This window comes from Solanum lycopersicum, chromosome 4 (genome assembly GCF_036512215.1).
Source record: "Solanum lycopersicum chromosome 4, SLM_r2.1".
Classification (NCBI taxonomy): domain Eukaryota; kingdom Viridiplantae; phylum Streptophyta; class Magnoliopsida; order Solanales; family Solanaceae; genus Solanum; species Solanum lycopersicum.
Genome location: NC_090803.1, coordinates 56568308 through 56587159, shown reverse-complemented (window position 1 = coordinate 56587159; position 18852 = coordinate 56568308). Strand labels below are relative to the sequence as shown.

At 29.1% G+C, this 18852-nt stretch overlaps 3 protein-coding genes across 4 annotated transcripts; all 3 read right to left on the bottom strand.

Moving 5' to 3' along the window:
• Positions 1–691: 691 nt before the first annotated feature.
• LOC101245539 (probable calcium-binding protein CML44) lies at positions 692–1736 on the bottom strand. The gene is made up of 2 exons (XM_004237308.5): positions 1598–1736; positions 692–1285 (listed from the first exon to the last, which is right to left on the bottom strand). The coding sequence occupies exon 2, from the start codon at positions 1282–1284 to the stop codon at positions 808–810; it is 477 nt and encodes a 158-aa protein (XP_004237356.1). The 5' UTR covers position 1285; positions 1598–1736; the 3' UTR covers positions 692–807.
• Positions 1737–8759: 7023 nt separating this feature from the next.
• Positions 8760–9618, bottom strand: MTA (metallothionein II-like protein). The gene is given in 3 exon segments (NM_001247791.2): positions 8760–9044; positions 9167–9238; positions 9474–9618. Coding segments are annotated over 3 exon segments (219 nt in total). The 5' UTR covers positions 9539–9618; the 3' UTR covers positions 8760–8962.
• Positions 9619–12329: 2711 nt separating this feature from the next.
• Positions 12330–17581, bottom strand: LOC101245836 (probable GTP-binding protein OBGM, mitochondrial). Of its 2 annotated transcripts, none has more exons than XM_004237309.4 (7): positions 17426–17581; positions 16851–17164; positions 15672–15880; positions 15460–15568; positions 13895–13977; positions 13726–13788; positions 12330–13636 (listed from the first exon to the last, which is right to left on the bottom strand). In XM_004237309.4, exons 3-7 carry the CDS (start codon positions 15795–15797, stop codon positions 12401–12403), a joined length of 1617 nt encoding a protein of 538 aa, XP_004237357.1. In that variant the 5' UTR covers positions 15798–15880; positions 16851–17164; positions 17426–17581; the 3' UTR covers positions 12330–12400. The 2 variants fall into 2 exon arrangements, with proteins under 2 accessions (XP_004237357.1, XP_010319701.1); XM_010321399.4 differs by having other exon boundaries at positions 17441–17580.
• Positions 17582–18852: the final 1271 nt, after the last annotated feature.

Genomic DNA, 18852 nt, shown 5'->3' with positions numbered 1-18852 from the left:
TTTCAATAATAGCCTCTATCATTGCACTTTGGTAAATTTTCATATTCTAAATACACTACAAACTAGTTGAAAATTTTTCACATGCATAATTCAGTAATCGAAATGAAGTCTTATGTTAAAATTTTAACTCAGAACAATAAAAAATTAAAAAGACTAACGGAATCACGTGAGATAATAGTGACGTTCTTTAATGCAAACATCCATTTTATTTCGTAGATTTACATTCTCGATAAGATTTAAATTATCATAGTCTAAACTATTTCATTTTTTCATATGCATTGAAGTAATTATGATAATAGAACAGACAATAAGGAATTCTTATATACATATGAATTAATTAAATATCAAAAGTTCTATCGATAACCACTTAGAGAGGTGTTATCTAATTTTAGAAAGAAAAATAAAACAAGATAAATATAATATTTAAATTTCTAACCTCATATAGAGAGGTGTACCAAATTATATCATCACATTATATGATACTCTGAGTGAGGGTTCAGATATTTATATTTTATTTCTTTTACAAAAAAATATAATACTGCTATATATGATCTCGAAAGGACCCACCCACCGTTTTGCTGAAATGTAGTTAGTTAATATTCTACTTATTATTTGAAGAAAATTTCATATTTTCCCAACAAATATACAAAGTCTTGAGTACCATGGAATATGTTAAAAGCATAATACAATATAAGAAGTTAATAAACCATAATATATAAAAGTCATCATAACAATGTTGATCACAAGAAAGTTTCAAAAACATTATAAAAGAAGAAGTCAACAATTAGTTACAAATTATGAATACACTCAAGATTTAGACACCAACATCATGTTCTTAAACTCTTCAAAATCAAGAACCCCATCAAGGTTAGTATCATACATGTGAATCATGTTCTTACAATCACTTCCTTCTTTCTCATCCCATAATCCTAATCTTGACAACACTTTTTGAAGCTCTTCACATGATATAAAACCATCTCCATTCAAATCAAACACCTTGAATGCTTCAACAAGATCATCTTCCAAACTATTATCATTGATATTCATGTTGTCTTCTTTTATCTTTTCTTCATTATTTTTCTTCACCATAGCCTCGTAAAAGAATAAGAAATCGATGAAGTTGAGACTCGTTTTACCTACCAAAGATTGAAGCTCATCAAGCCCCGTGCAAGCTCCAATCTTATCAAGAAGCTCTTTGAGCTCATCTAAACTCACTAATCCATCACCATCTTCATCAAGCTTGTCGAATATCCTTTGGATATGGCTTTCGTTCAACGTAGACATTCTAACACAAACAAATGAACGTTTATCAAACAATGAACTACACCAGAACAAAAACAACAATAACAAAAAAGAACTACACCAGAACAACAACAATCACAAAAAAATGAACGTTTATCAAACAAAGAACTACACAAGAACAACAACAACAATAACAAAAAAATGAACGTTCATCAAACAAAGAACTACAACAACAACTAACAAAGAAAATGAACGTTTGTCAAACAAAGAACTACAATAGAACAAGAGCAATAGCATATAGAAGTTTTTAGGTGAAGTATTTATGAATAACAAATTAAAGTAGAAGGGAACTTACATTGACCTTTGCTTGGAAATTTAAAATGAAACTTCTAAGTTGAATAATAATGATAAGAAGACTACTATGAAGAAAATAAAATTCTATGGTTTGTTGTTTTTATCCACACACATGGCTTGGGAAAGGAGAATTTATTCTACAAGTGGAATTCTCCTTTCCTCCTCAAGTATTTTGGTTAGATTCTACTATGCCATCAAAATTTTTATTGTGTCATTATATAGAATAAAACACAACCTTATAACCATGGACCAAATCATCATCTTTTTAGTGTATTGGGTACACACTAACTATAATTTTTTTTTAATTATAATTTGTGTACTACTCGTGAAAAACATACTTTAATTAATTTAGGCCAAAAAACAAGAAAAAAAAATATTAGTTGAGGGGGAAGACGTGCAAAGGGTGAATAAGTAAGTCAACGTTAGATCAACTTCAGGAGTTGAATTTGCGGCTATCGAAGGGAATAATAACAAACAATTCCACTAATAAATGGAATTTAACGGATCAAAATAAATTAAGTTGATATTAGATAATTTATTTAAATATTATTTAAATTTTATATGGATGATTTTTTATTTTTATCCTCAAAATTCAAGTACAGAGGTCTTTTATTTTTGTCCCTACTTATCATTAAGGGGTCATTTGATTATTTTGATAGGATGGGAGTATTAGAAAATTTAATAGAAGTATTAGTCATGACTCATGATTTTTTAATATTTTTTTGGTAGGATTTTGAGCTATATATATAACTATGTATTAGTTATACAATGTTATATTTTTTCATATTTTTTATTAATCAATTACTCATTTCGGGATTTATCGAAAAAATAATTTTTTTTTTAAAAAAGTGTTTAAATTGAATTTAAGGTTACTATAATTATTTATGAATTTTGGCGTTAATTTTATACTTTTTTCATATTTTCCTATTTTTATTTATCAATTACTCATTTTCGAAATTTATCAAAAAAAATAAAAAATAAATAAAATTGTTGAAAATTGGTCGGATAATTTATTTAAAAGGGGTTGTTTTATGGGTCGGATTAGGTGTTTATGAGTCCGAATATCTTTCCATTTTCATATAAATGTTATGTGGTAAGGCCAAAATGACATGACAATTCCATGTGGCATTTAAAGAAATAAAAAATGAGTTGGATATGTCCAACATGACAACTAACATCCATAAGGGCATATTTGGACCAAAAGTTGGATGGCGAGGGCATCAATGAATCAAACTTTAAACGGAGGATATATCTAGACCTTTTTGAATAGTTTAGGGGCATATTTGACCCTTTTCCCTTCTTAATATACTAACTCATACCATGGAAAATAATCTCAGCATGACTAATTTTAGTATATTTAAACCTAATTACTAACAATATATCCTTATAATTACCTTATACACAAGCACGAACCTACTTAGTATCAAAGAGGATTCATATGAATTCTCTCTACAATAAAAAAACTTTTTAGCGACAATTAATAGACACATTAATAAAGAGTATTAAAATTTTTATCAGTATTAGTTAAGTGTCATTAAATTTAATGTTACTTAATGTTAAAGAATGATAAAAGTCCCACATCAGTGGTTAATGAGATGGGTGGACTCCTTATAAGACTTGGACAATTCTTTTCCCTTTGAGTCTTTAAAAATATATACAAAGAGTGATAATTGTCGCTAAAAATATATATTTAATGATGATTACTAATTAATTGTCGCTAACTTATTTTTTTATATAGTGTCTCTTTGTAAAAATGTTGTAATATAGGTTCAAAATATTGAAATGTATATATACATTAAATAATGAAAAATAAAAAATTTTGTTAGTGCATCAATTTTTAATAAAGACAGAATTGAATGGTCCAAATGGTGTAGCCGTGTTACAACAAAATGCATAAAAGTCGAAGTCTCTGACGGTGGAGTTAAGTGCCCGTCCTCAACCGCCACACCAGTTTAAGGTAAATTATCTGAATATATCCAAATATTATTTTAAATTTTACGATCTTAAATATATCATGTAAAAAATTAAAATTAAATTAAAAATAAAATCTCGATAATTTATTTTTGTTAACATATAATTAAACATAGCGGGAGTCGTGGGATAAAAAGAGAGGGAAAAGAGAACAAATTATATGTTAGTTTTACTAGTGATGAATTATTAGCATTTTGAGAGTTTCATATTTAATTTACTAAGCATTTTTGTTTACCGGAGTATGTTGTATTTATTTAATATTAGATGATTACTTTTTTTTTTATACATATGTATTAAGAAAATCATAAATAAGAGGATAGATTTGCTAATTAATTCATTTCATAGATTTTTTAAAATAAATTTTATAAACAAATATGAATACTTACCAAGATAATATAGAATGAGATTATTTAATATTTTCTTAATTAGACATTTAATATAAAATAATTATTTTAGTAAAATGATCAACTAATATGAACGAAAGTAGCACTTCCTTTAAATTAAAAGCCTTTTGATTGAATATGTGGCAAAATATTTAGAATAACTCGTTGAGAAACACATTATATATAAGAAGTCTTTAAAATGATTTTAATCATGTAACACAATAAGTTCATGGTTGTTAAAACAGATTTTCTAAACGCTCAATAATTAATATATACAAAGGAGTAAAATCTCTATAACTTAGTATAGATGGAATCATGAAATTTCATTATTTTATAGAGAAATTATTTAATTGATAAATTAATATTTATTAATTTAAAGAATGGTTTGAGATTTAAGGAAAGTTAATTTTGATTATATTAAAATCATTGTAACTTATTAATTTCAACCTTATGATGCGTGGATAATAAGAGCTTTATTATTGTAACAAAGTTTATTATATAATATTAGAAGACTATGAAGTGGAAAAACTGATCCAACAAAGATTAACGTTTTGGATGCTATCAATTTTGCAGTCCTTAATTACTTGGACAATAAATGGTCAAGAGGCAATATCAAATCATTTCCGACAATGTAATATTATTTCAGGGAATGAAATATCAGAGAATTTGAATGAACCCACTTGTGAAAAATATTATTTATGAACTTGAGGTCATGATAATGATTTCATTTACCACAATAAAATGGATGTCAATAACCTATTGAATTATTCGGGTGAAAGCGATATATGTTCAGAGGTTCAAAGCTTAAAATAAATTGTGGACACTATCGGAAAGAGCAATGTTGATGATGAAATTAAAGATGATACTAACTAGTTACACGTAAGAAAACACTTATCACATCTAAAACTCTTCACAATTTTATGCTGCAATTCAAAAATATAAGATCAAAACTCTTGGATGCAATAAGTTAAAAGATAAGCATCAACTAGATTTAATTTTTTTTTTAAAAAATAAACACGATAGAATCATATATTTTTATGATATTAATCATAATAGAATCATATATATTTGTATTTTTAAAGAATTATTAATTTATTGATATTAATGGAATTATATATTTATATAGGGGCCTTCTGAAAATATATTATCTTATTGAAATTGATGATTTTTTTCATTGGCCCAAGTCGGGATCGGAGAAAATATTATTTTAAAGAGATTATTAATTTATCAAGTATTAATTTATAGAGGTTTGACTGTAGTTTCATGAAGATTCACATTCACAATTATCCTTTCTCTTTTCATCATATAGGTTTGGTTTGTAACAAAAAAGAAGTACATGAAGGTAAGAAATATTTAACTACATATTTTTATTTTTATTTCCTCTATTTTTGTCGATATAATTCGTATTTGGTTTGTGAATGAAACTAACATGTAACAAAAAAAAAGTACATGAAGTTAATAAATATATCATTCTTAAGTCCTTATTTTTTTCATTTTCTTTATTTTATCTCTATAAATTTATATTTATTTTCATGAAGATTAGTTATAATTTCTCTTCTTCATCATACTTGTTTATGAAATAACTAACACATAACAAAAAAAATATATATATATGAAGCTAAGATATATTTCATTCTAAATAGACATGCTTTCTTAATATATTTTTTTTTATGTTTGTATTATAATTTATCAAGTAAGTATGATTAATTAAATCTCTGTAATTCTTAATAATGTGTTGTCCGTATGCAATTGTTCTTTCTAATAGTTAGTTTTCCAGATATAATATAGTTTGATTATAATAATTTTTAAAATTATGATTTAGCATTGTTAGTACTATTGAAAAGATAATATACAAATATATTAAATATAGTTCTATTTCGTTCTTTTTTTAACATAATTATTTTTAATTGGTATATGATTTTTTTATTCAGCTGGTTGCATATAATAGAGTTTGACATATGGATCAAAATATGATGACGGATCTCTTGGCAAAGGAAGATGGTAGAAGGAAAAAAGAAATAAAGCATAATTAGAGATTATTTTTTCACTTTGAATTGTATTAGCAACTTAATTACTTTTGCTAGAATTTTATAAATTTTGATTTATATGAATAATTTAGCTAAATGTATTATATTGTCAAAGCTAATCATTTGATCCTTTAGTATTACTTTCTCTTTGTTATGAAAAAAATTAATATAATTATTTCATTTTAACAACAACAACAAAATTTATGATGATTAGCTTTATTTTTATTATAATTATAAAAAGTATTGAAAAATAAAATATTATGTTCATGATGCCATTTTTTGCGTATGTAACAATCTGTCACCGTTCTTTTTGCTTTGAAATGTATTTATAAGTTTTATGCAGTCACCAACTATAATATTTTTTATTTTCATTTTTGTGTTTACACCCTTTATTTTACAAATAAAATAAATACATAATTAGTAATACATTTAATGTCTGATAAAATTATACATTTGAATTATTTATAACGCATATCTCTTCTTCTTACTTGTAACGTTTGGTATCAAATATTATTCATAAATTTTATATGTTTCACTTTTCGTAAGTCTTATAAATATTTAAATTATGTTTAAAAAATTATAATAAGCAAATGTAATAATAAAAATTTTAAAAAATCAATTTTGTTTTGACAAAATCAGAATTTGAATATAAAATTAGTACTCCTACAAAAAATAGAGAAAATTAAAACATATAAAATATTTTCAACCTAATACAATATATTGTTATTTCAACATATTATCTCTTATTCCATTTACTTCACCATGATGAATATTTTGTTCTAACATATACATAGACAAAATAAATAAATAAATATATTTTATATGTTTAAAAAAATTCTATGATATCACAGACGAGGAGAAATATTAATATTATCTATATATTTCATATTAACCTAAATATTATATATTTTATATTATTATCTTATAAATATTTTATAAAGTCGCGCGAAGCGCGAATAATTTCACTAGTTCAGATATAAAATTGAAAAAATGATTTTAAAAACTATCTGTTTATGTTTAAGTTTGAAAATATCTTTTATTTTTTATTTAAATTTGTCAAAAGTTAACACTTTTAAGTCTTGGGCCAATAACCCTTGTTAACCTGAAAACTTCGTGCAACTTATGATTGAACATTGTCCACAAATTTCTAATAAACAGATTGAAATTCTATAAGTTAGTGTATATGTTAAATATTTTTTTAATGTTTTGTGCGTAAAAATGAACAATATATAATTGAACAACAGTCAACGGATGAATTTAACGATATTCACACATACACATATAGGTGTAGTTTTTTAAAAAAATATACGAAATCATAGATCGAATTTTGCACATGAAATTTTGTGTATGACTACTAATATAAAACGATATGAAATAGGTATATCTCACTCGAGCCTTAAAAATATACTTACAATTTTTGTGTATGAAAACTGTATAAAATAGATGTAAAATATGTACATAGCTGTATCAGTTTTGTATAAAGCTCATATAAGCTTTCTGGAAGAAAAAAAATATACCAAACATGTAATTGCACTCGTGATTCATGTATAATCTGTATAAATTTTGTATGTTATGTGTATATAACTGTATAAATATTATTATATAAATCATGTTGAGAGCTGGATATTTAATACAACTATGACAATACCGTATACAACTCTAACTCAAATAATAGCCACCAATTTTAGATTCAAACTTCCTTTGACGTTTCAATTCATTTGGGTGCAAAATAAATAAAAGGACAACTTTCACATATAGCAAATAAAAAATTTATATTTGTATGCTATAATAAAGTGCTCCATAGCAAACATAGAAACTGTATAATTTGCTATACATATATAGTTGAAGCAAATTGTATAAAACGAAGTGTATAAAATAAGAAAGAGAAAGACACTTGGGTAGATAATTGTATAAAAACGAATTGTATTATTATAAGTATATAAAACGATTATATACAATTTGAATTTGTATGAAATGAGAAAGAGAGAAAGACAAAAGAGACTTGACAAGGAATATACAGTTGAATTGAATTGTATAAAAGGAGAAAGAGAGAAATTAGATACAATTTGAAAATTGTATAAAACGAGAAAGAGAGAAAGGCAAAAGAAACTGGGCAGGGGAGTATTTTTATTGTATAATTATAAGTGTATAGGACGAAAATATATGTACTTGCATGTGTATATACAATTTTCTCACGCTTTATACAAACAGAAACGCAATTTATACATTTTGCTTCTGTTTGTATAAGTGAGAAAGGCGAGGGTGGTGAGCGAGATTTGGGAGAATGGCGAGCGAGATCTGGAAGAGGGGAGAGAGAGAAACAAAAATATATGTATTTATACAATTTTCTCTGCTTTATACAATTAGAAACAATTTTTATACACTTGTGTTTGTATAAAAATGAGGAAGCAAGCGAGAGATTGGAGCGAGCGAGATATTTGGGAGAGAGGCGCCTGACAATTTTTTACAAACGTTTGCTATGGAGCACAATTAAATCAAACCCTAGCTACTCCATTTATTTTAGGTTATTAGTTTGCTATTATATACAATTTTCCCTAAATAAAATGCAAAATATTCAATGTGACGAGTAAAACCTTATGAGATTTGAGAATTTTCAGTCAGTTGACTACGTGAACTTTTTGTAATTTCCTCTCTTGTTTACCTTTCATCACCTATAGTCTTACCTTCAATATATTTTAAATTTTCTTTTATCGTACACATAGACTATATATATCTCAAAATTCATTACACATTAAGATTGCAATTGAAACAAATATGAGATATTTCAGAAACAACTACAAATTAAACAAACTTAAATGGTATATATAGATGATGTGATAAATAATGCATTTTTGTTACAACCTCAAATCACACTCCAGAAATATACCAATTAGAGAAAGACACGTAGTCTTATCATTATTATTACAGAAAATTATAAAAGCATAGTTTTAAATTTTAATAGAGACACACATGGAATATATCAACTTAGCAATTGCAAGGGTCACAAGTGCAGTTTGATCCACATTTGCATCCTTCTCCAGCTGCTTTCTCCTCAACATTTCCATAACTACAAAATTATATTATTTAATATTTATATTAAAATTAAGTAAATCTTTTTTAATTTAATCTTCCAATTTCTAAATATATATTAATTAACCAATTTAAACAACAAAAAATAATCATACGTACTTGTTGATAGGTGCAACACCTTCAATGATGGTAAAGGTAGTGGACTTCTCCATATCCGGGTACATACCACATCTACAATAAACATTTGATCAACGGTAGAGTCGATTTATCAGATAATAACTATTAATCGAGAATCATTTTATATATGTTAACAAGTTTTTATAGACACATTGTATATTATTTGCAAAATTTATGTATGTTTTCTTTTTAACTATGTCCATTATTTCAACGTTAACTTGAAAATAGAGAATTTAAAATTCGAATTCTCAATGAGCGATGAAATAATAATCTCTGAGATAACACTTACCCTCCACAGCCACTGCCACACTTGCAGCCAGATCCACAACCACAACTTCCTCCACAGCAAGACATGTTTTTTTTTTAATTAATTTGTTGTTTGAGATATAAAGGAAATTTAGTGAGTAAAAAAAAGTTTTTATTGTAGTTATGATGAAAAATGAAGCATAGAGTTGGGGGTTTTATAGGAGAAATGAGGATAAAATTGGTGATTGTGAGCCTAACAAGTTGACATATGTTTAATGTTTTTTTTTTAGGAATTAGAATTTTTATTTAGAAAATTTAAATTTTATATATATATAAAAAAGTAACTATTATCATTAAAGTATCAAAGAAATTTTTTCATTTTATTCAATTTCGTACCCAATTAAACTATATTACATGAATTGAGACGAAGAAAATATATTTTAAGAGTGATAATTATTATTGTTCAAAAAGTGTATATCTGGATGAACTTCAAGGATCATTAGTGCAATTTTAACTTGTTGTGTACTCCTATTTCATATTAAGTGAATTTTTGAGGTTTTTTTAATTGTTCAAAATAATTAATTTGTTTAAAGTATGAATATTTGAAATGTTTTCCATATTTATCTTTTCTTCTAATGAAATTTTATATTTTCTTCGAGATAAATCGCAATATCTATAAAGTTATATTTATAATTCACAAATGACAAAAGAGGAGAATAGGGTCTAAATTATGTTCTTGAAAGTACTTCGTAAGAATTGAAAACACCCCTAAAATTAACGAGAATTATTAAAAGCGTGTATCTAAATTTAGTTAATCAAATAAATAAGTATTTTAAGACTATTAATATTTTGGAGACGAAATTTGCGGGCTAAGTTATAATAATAATAAGCATTTATTTCAAAAAAGAGAAAATTGAACATTGACGTGACATTTGCGTTGGGCATCAATATAAGATTTATAGACTTTTTTCTGGCTTTAATATTAATAATAAAAAACATTATCCAATTGGCATCGTAATGTTGGGAGACTTGTGGAAAGTGATTTGCTTAATATAGAATATTCTTTTCATTTAAAATATTGTTAAAAAAACATTGACAAGATTATATGTATCGATACAACCAATCAAAAGAGGCTTATTTGGAATTTTATATAATCTAGGTAATTACACAAGAAAATGTCTTTGTTAAATTCTCCATTTAACATCTGATTAATTTTTAGTTGCAGGATCCTAGAATATGTTTTTAATTAGAGCGTTATTAGTTTAAGACAATTGTTTGGTGATGACTTTTAGGATGTAGTACTTGAAAAATTGCAAAATGGTCTTTGTTACAACAATTTCACAAAAATATTTTTTATTTATCGCTTCAATTCATTAAAAATGTATTTATAAAAGTTTGGACACAAGCACTATAATGAAGGTAGATAATGTTTAAGAATAATATTTCACTCAAGACACCTAAAATAATTCTTCAAAATTCACTACAATATAACAATATAAAACTTGTCTAGCTTGTACTAGTATCGACAAAGATTTTAGTACAAGTTGTGTACGAACAAATTGTTCATAGGTTCTGATGAATCTATGAGGAATTCGATGAATAACATACTTGCATTTTTCACAAGTTACGACAAATTAAGAATTAAGTACATATTGTGCAATAACTTCAATAGACATTGTTCACAAATCGCAATTATTATTCAATAAATTTATAAAATTCAAATTATCATTTATCAGGATTACGACACAATAAGCTCTTCATCTCTACCACCATTAGTGGATGCTTATAAAATTATTCTTTCTTTTAAGAAGATGATATGACATACCAATAAAAAGTTCCTTATTATACTTTAGTTTTCAGCCATTCAAAGTGATGTATTTTTTTTATCAATCATCAATTCCCTTTTGAAATCACATACCAAAGCTTTCAAGCATCTTTTACCAAAAGAGGAAGCATATATTTTCTTCTTTTGCACTAATAAATAAAAGGAGAAGCATATCACCATTTCTTACACGATAAAAAGTTTAATATTCTTCTTACTACTACAATTTGGTTATCTGATTGGCTCCATGACAGACTACATAATCTAAATCGTATTCAAAATTAAGTTATTTCAATATAATGTATACATTATAAAGTGTTGTTGCCATAGTTTTAAACTCATTTAAGAGAAATGAAACACACAATTAGTTAGAGTGCGGAGTTAAAAGGGTAAAAAAAATTGTCGAAAATTCCAAAAGGGCATATTAATTTTTTTTTAAAACCAAAACGGTAAAATCGCTCACCGTGTAGCGACTTTTGCCTTCTGAAAAAGCGAAATCGCTGCAATAGCAGCGATTTTCAAAAAAAATAAAATAAAATTTGTTTTATAAGTCGCTGCAGAAGCAGCGACTGCACTAATTTTTTTTTTTTGCTTTATTTTTTTTAAACAAAATTAAAAAAAATTGATTCAAATTTTTGTTTAAAAAAAAAATCATTGCCAGCGATTTTTAATTAGTTTTTTTTTTTTAAAAAAAATCAAATCGCTGTAAAGGCAGCGATTTACACTTAATTTATAATTTTTTTTTGAAAATTGAATTAAATCGCTGTAAAAAAAAATTAGCCGATTAAATTAAATTTTCAAAAAAAAATAAAAATTTAAGTGTAAAGCAAAAAATGTGTTAATTAAGAATTCATTTTTTTTTGAAAACTTAATTTAATCGGCTAATTTTTTTCAGCGATTTAATTAAATTTTCAAAAAAAATATATAAATTAAGTGTAAATCGCTGCCTTTAAAGCGATTTGATTTTTTTTTTTTAAAAAAAACTAATTAAAATCCGTTGTCAATGATTTTTTTTTAAAAAAAAAATTGAATCAATTTTTTTTTAAATAAAGAAAAAAATAAAGAAAAAAATTAATGTGCTAAACAAAACTACGCAACTTTATGCCTGAGTCAAAATAATATTTCACTGCAAGGGAAAAGATACAAGACTAGATACTCACATGAGCAGCATCTTGGTGAAGAACTATACCATCTAATTGTAGCCTGTGTGTTTGTTCACCGCTGATAAGCATCCTCAAACCATCTTTCAGTTCTGGTACTCCTTCCTCTAAGATTGCACTAACTGGGAAAACGGGCACACCAGATACACGGCGTTTGAGTTCTTTATATACCTCTTCAGCCCCGTCTTCGTCAACTTTGTTAGCCACCACTAAGGATGGTCGATCAGATAAACCCTCAGAATAGTACTCGAGTTCCAAAATCAAGTCATTTAGCTGTTCCCATGGTGGTATTCCCTTGTTATCACCCAGTGCTGCAGCCAAGTCCACCACATAGGCTAGAACTTTTGTACGTTCTATGTGCCGAAGGAAAGCATGCCCAAGACCACGATTCTCATGGGCTCCTCTTATGAGTCCTGGGATGTCAGCTACAGTTAAAGAAAAATCGTAGTAATTTACGTTACCTAAGTTAGGCCTCAATGTTGTGAATGCATAATCACCGACAACTGGTTTAGCCTTCGACAACGCCCCAAGAAGGGTGCTTTTGCCGGCGTTTGGCATCCCAATAAGACCCACATCAGCAATGCTCTTTAGTTCTAGCACAAGTACCACCTCTGAGCCAGGCAAGCCAACACTTGGTGATGCATGATCATAATCATCAGATACTTCATCATCAGAATTGGCTCCCTTCTGCGTAATCTTTGATGCTTTCCTCATAGACAGATTGCCTAAGCCACCCTCCCCTCCACGAGCAACAACTATTCGTTGGCCTTGTTCTGTTAACTCTGCAACATTATATTCTATAAGTTCAGTTTCTTCCGACTCATCTTCACATGTTGTTCCCATAATATCATCACCATCTTGATCTTCCATTTCGTCACAGCTTTCTTCCTCCCAGTCACTCAAATCATCATCATCACTTTCGAATTTGTCGCTAGCAATTGAGCACGTAGTGCGGGAATTGGTGGGCAAACCAAAATTTTGAGTCCTCGGTGTAGAGTATTCTTCAGCACGAGAAGCTCGACATCCACTCGATTTGATTTTCTTCTCAACTTTTGAACTGGTTTGCTCGGCCGAAATTGATTGTGTAGAAAACTCTGATGAATCAATATCAACTGTACCTGGAATCTCCCAAGGGTCCAACTTAGAACTTGAACTCTTCTCTACTGCAGATGGAAGTTCACCCTCTACTAGATGAATGACGGTACCCACAGGAACTTGGATCACCTGCCACACATGCGAGATGTCCTTAGTTTAGATTTGATTAAGACAAATGACTTACATATAACAAAGACTCAAGAGAGACAAGAATTAACCTTGTCTGCTCCTCTGCTTCCTATCATATTTTTGGAAGACCCATTTCCGCCTCTCTTTGCATTCTGAAACATCAAACAATTACGCAATCAGATATCAATCAGTAACAGGGTAAATTCAATTAATAGTTAATTGTGCAACAGATATCGTGCAGTAGGTAAGAAAACATACAATGTGATGCTGCAGAGCACTCAAATCCCACATTGTAGGGGAACATTCTAATATCACGTCACCGCCCCTTCCACCATTCCCACCTGCATTCAGTCCAAAAAGGAGGTAATGAAAAGAGGAAACCCCACAGCTGATCATAATAGCAAATCAAGCTTGACTGCATATCATAAAATGAGTTAGATTGGTAAAACCAAAATGTATGAAAAAAATAAAAGGAAAAGAAGAAGCAATAAAATTATAAAGGTAAAAAGAAAATGAAAGACTAGGAACATATAAAGATACTAAACCTTTTTTGGGAACGGGAAATTTTCTGAAAAACAAAGTGGAGTAACTATAGCTAGGAGGCAAGAATGAAAAGACATTCTTTAGGTCAGTGTTGTTAACAGTCATCGTTTAGTCACTACAAGGGATGAACCAATGAGAAGTGGGGGAAACCGTTCAGGAGTGAAGCATGTGCTTCAAGGAAGTGTGCACCTAAAACAATGATGCACAAAGTGATCCCAACAAGAAGTGGTTGGTTTTTGGAATTCAAACTTGAAGAGTCGGATTAATATCAGTTGGATGCTGAAATAAGTACTTCAATTGCAATTTGATCATTATATTTACCAAGTTCATGTATGTATGGAGTTTTTAAATGGGTTAATTGTGCACTATACTTCTCACTGGAAAACCCATGGACCTTGTTCTATTTGCCGTCGCATACCATATTACCCCTGAACCATATACCCTACTAAACGGACTAATTTTCAGCTCTTTATAAACCTAACCTTCAGCTTCCTTAATCCCTGTCCTCATAAAAGTTGAGTTACTAACTTGCTTAAATAGCTTCTAAAAAAAATAACTTGCTTAAAGCAGATCAAACTAAATTACATTTCTTCTTCTCTCTCAGATTAAAATTCCTCTCTCAAGGCAAGTGAGCAAAGTAAAACTATCTTTTCCATAGTGGTGAATGACTTTCTTCTTTATTTTCTTTCAATCTTGTATTTCTCTTTCTGTAATTGAGGTTTTGCAGAATTCTAACTCTACAAATAATTGATTTGTGTTTCCTGAGTTTTCACTCCAAACAAGCATTTCATCCAACCAACAAATGAAGTAGTTAGTCTTGGAGCTAAAGTCTCCGGAATAGTTGGTTTATAGCTCAAACTTAACTAGTAAACAGTTGATATGTCACATTCAGGATACATATATGACATATTGCTTGTCTAACTTTCATAATTTTCCATGGGTTGGTTACTTGGTGTTTACCTTGATTCTTGACAGTATCTTGATTGTTTATTCAGTAAGAGCAGGTCGTCTTGTATATGTCCATCATGTCAAGTAAAAGATAATAGTTGACCAAAATCTTTTGGAAACCAACAGATGTAATGTATGGTCAAGCAATGTAATAAAAGAAAGAAAATTAAAGGAGAGAAAAAGCAATGTAAGAAAAGAACAAGAACTAAATTAAAGAACGGGTAAAACTTCAATAAGGAAATAAAAGGAACAGAAGATGCAAGATGGACATCAACTAGTTACATATTTTCCTTCCTGCCACCACAGAGGTATAAAGTGATTAGAGAACATACCATCAGGTCTGCCACGGCGATCATGTCGACTACGACGAATACTGTTACAACCGTTGCCACCATCACCTCCTTTGGCCCATATGCGAAAGCGGTCAATCATTCTACGTTCCTGTATGAAAACAAGTATAAACAGACAAATATGTACTGGGGTATAAAAGTGAGTATACTGAAAGCAGTACTCATAGAGGGAGAGAAGTGGAGGCATCACAAACCTGTAGAGGAGCAAGCTTCATTTTCTTGTGGACAATGTCTGAGAAAGAATAGGTTTGGATTAGCCATGGAGACCGCAAGCATCTTTGCCAAGCCTTCAAGTAGAGGACTTTCTGGCTCAATGACATATCCCTGCTCTACTCTGTTATCTTCCAAGTCACCGAGGTTCCACACTATGGAAAAATCAGTTCTGATTCTTAGATTTAATCACCTGCTAGCATGAGTGACAAAAAAAGGCAGGAAATATTTAGAAATTTTGCAAGTGCTACATCTTTGCATACCAGAGATAACAAGAAGAAATTAAGGCACCTCAGTCCAGGTAATCAAAGACTATCAAATAATACATCCAAAGATTATTTAATGCAAGTACCACGTACTTAAGTCAAAAACGAAAGTCTTCAATGGGTCAACTATTGCTGTAATTTTCAGGAACCTAAATCAACACAGGATAATTAGCAAATGCGTGACACCCCGACACTTTGGCATGAGATCAGTTAAATATGCAGTTCCTAATGAATGTATGATAGCACATAATTGCATCAAATGTAGCATGTTCAAGCCAGAACAGAGGAAATGGAGCATCTAAACCACTCTAGAACTAAAAGCTACACCTATCATTAATTTGAAAAATAAAATATGCCATAGTTATATACTAAAAAATGGTCAACTCAAATCACATAAATAGCTCTAACAAACTTAGTTGTGTTTTTAGTTTTAGATAGAAGAATATGTTTTGTTTCACTTCACATATCAACCTCCTCCTTAAATTCTAGAGAGAAGTATTGAAATACCCTGAATTAGGCGCAAATTATTAGTTTTGTCACCAAACTACAAACAACCTTAAAAGCACCACTCTACTTAGATACACCCTAATGTGCAATATGACATAGCAAGTAGTCTCAAACTCTTGTAAGAGAGTGAAAGTCTTAATAAAAACAAAAAGTGTTGAGAATACCCTAAACTTGACAAGTATTTAGAGGTGATTTTCACTCATGTTGTAAGATCATGAGTATATTTAAGTTCAGTGCTTTTAAGGCTGTCAATAATTCGGGGCGAAACTAATAATTCATGCCGAGTTTAAGAGTATTTTCAATATTCTCTAAATTCTAAGCCTAAATCCCTAATTCTTTTGCAAATTTTATCGAACAGCTACCACACCATCAATCACAACAAAAGATTACCTTTACAAAGCATGGATGGATTATCCGATCCTGCCAGTTCAGCAGGAGTTGGAATTACAGGTACAAGAAAATTTCCAAATGGAGAATCAAATATCCTAAAATTGCCAGTACAGCCGTCTTGTTGTGCTTGAGCTACGGCAGAATTCCTATCACGTAGTTGCTTAGGACTGATGTTGCTTGTTTGTGCTGCAATTGCCGACGTTGCTCTCCTTTTTGGAGGTCGAATGAAACAACTGCGTGGAGATTCACCGTCAATTTTCCTTACCTTCGGCTCAACAGACATGTTACCGTACCATTTCTGTCTACTCGAGCCCCTACAATGCAATACGTATTCAATTAGGATTGAATTGCATCCGTAGCCAATATTTACTGCTAAACCTCAGGTGCATTATCGATACTATATTTAAACAAATATAACACTCCAATAGCTTGGACAACTCATGAACTTCAAAAAGAAAAATCATGTCATCACTTTTCCAGTCCCAAATATCAAAAAAAATCATGCATACACCCAATATACATTCACAGATTAAAAGTCAAACAAATGAAGAAGGGAAAAAGAGAAAGAGATAGACTTTAGAAAGAGTAACCGCTAAAGACTGAAGTTCGAATATTCGGATCCGGCGAACGGAGGACAGTCGGCGGCGGGAGTTCTTGACGGTGGCACAGTGATAATCAACAGCAAAACTACAGGGATAGAATTGTCTCTTTTTGTTTAGGTCTTCTAGAGCAGTTAAATATTATTTTATTTTTAGTTTATTTTTTTTGTTAATTTATATATTTTATTTCAAAAAAATATTAAATGTTGCGTGTCGTACTTTGTTTTGTGGAAAGATTCATAGTCCTCGTGTTTGTGATATTGGTGCATATTTTTTCCTTCCTTAAAATTTTACCTATTTTTTTACATTAATTTTGTCCATAATTTTATATAAGGAATGATCAATCATTTTTTTATATATTTAAAAGAGGTATAATAAATTTATCTTAGAGAAGTGATAAGAAAAATACATTCTGTTCACTATAAAGTTTACTGTAGCTAAACAAAAAACATCTTAAGAAAAAATCGTACTGTTGCACGTGAAAATTATCATGATGAACCTCTCGACTTTACCTGCAATATGATATTTACTAAACAAAACAAAGTGTGATTTTTCTCACATTATTTCATATAGAGTTTTTATTTCTACTAAATATATAAAATGAACATTCCATGCATAGATTATGGATAAAATTAATGCTAAAAAACAGGTAAGATTTTGGAAGAAGAACAAAAATACACCAATATTACAAACATGAGAGACTATTAGTGCTCCACGTAAAAACTGAAAAATCACCTTAAGCCTTAACTCAAATAAGAGGAACTATTTCTTTTAGCCGTTAGAATTTCTCATGAACATTCTTATTCAATAAAAATCACTTATTAAAATAAAATAACAAATCAAATGAACCATGCTTGACACAATGCATCTAGCTAAGAAGCAAACATGGACACTTCATAACAAAACTAATAGTTGGAGACATTGGGAAATAAAAGTATAAAATTAAATCTTTTAAGTGTGTTATAGATTTAAGATTTCCAGTTCATGTAGTACAAACTTGCTTCTAAAATACTTGTTGTTCTAGGCAAGCAGCAAGGTGTTTTCACTTGACAGAGAAACATATCCCTCTTTAAATGGCCTTTCCTGGAGCAACACTTCCTAGCGAACCCCAAATTCCAATCAAACCTAAGCTTATCTGAATAGTCAAACCTCAACTATTTTATACAAAACAACAATACTAAAGGACTGCACTGATACCTAACTTAGCACTTGTAAACCTCAATTATATAAAGGAATCAATCATCAGCCAGATAAGAAGAGACCTATCCTAAAGTAAAGACATATAAAAAGCTACTAAACAAATAATTATAAGGCAAATTGGCCAAAGAAGTAAACTAAACAGCTAAAGCAAAAGAAAATTATCTACTTATGAGTAAATGGAAAAAATATGCAGAATAAACTTA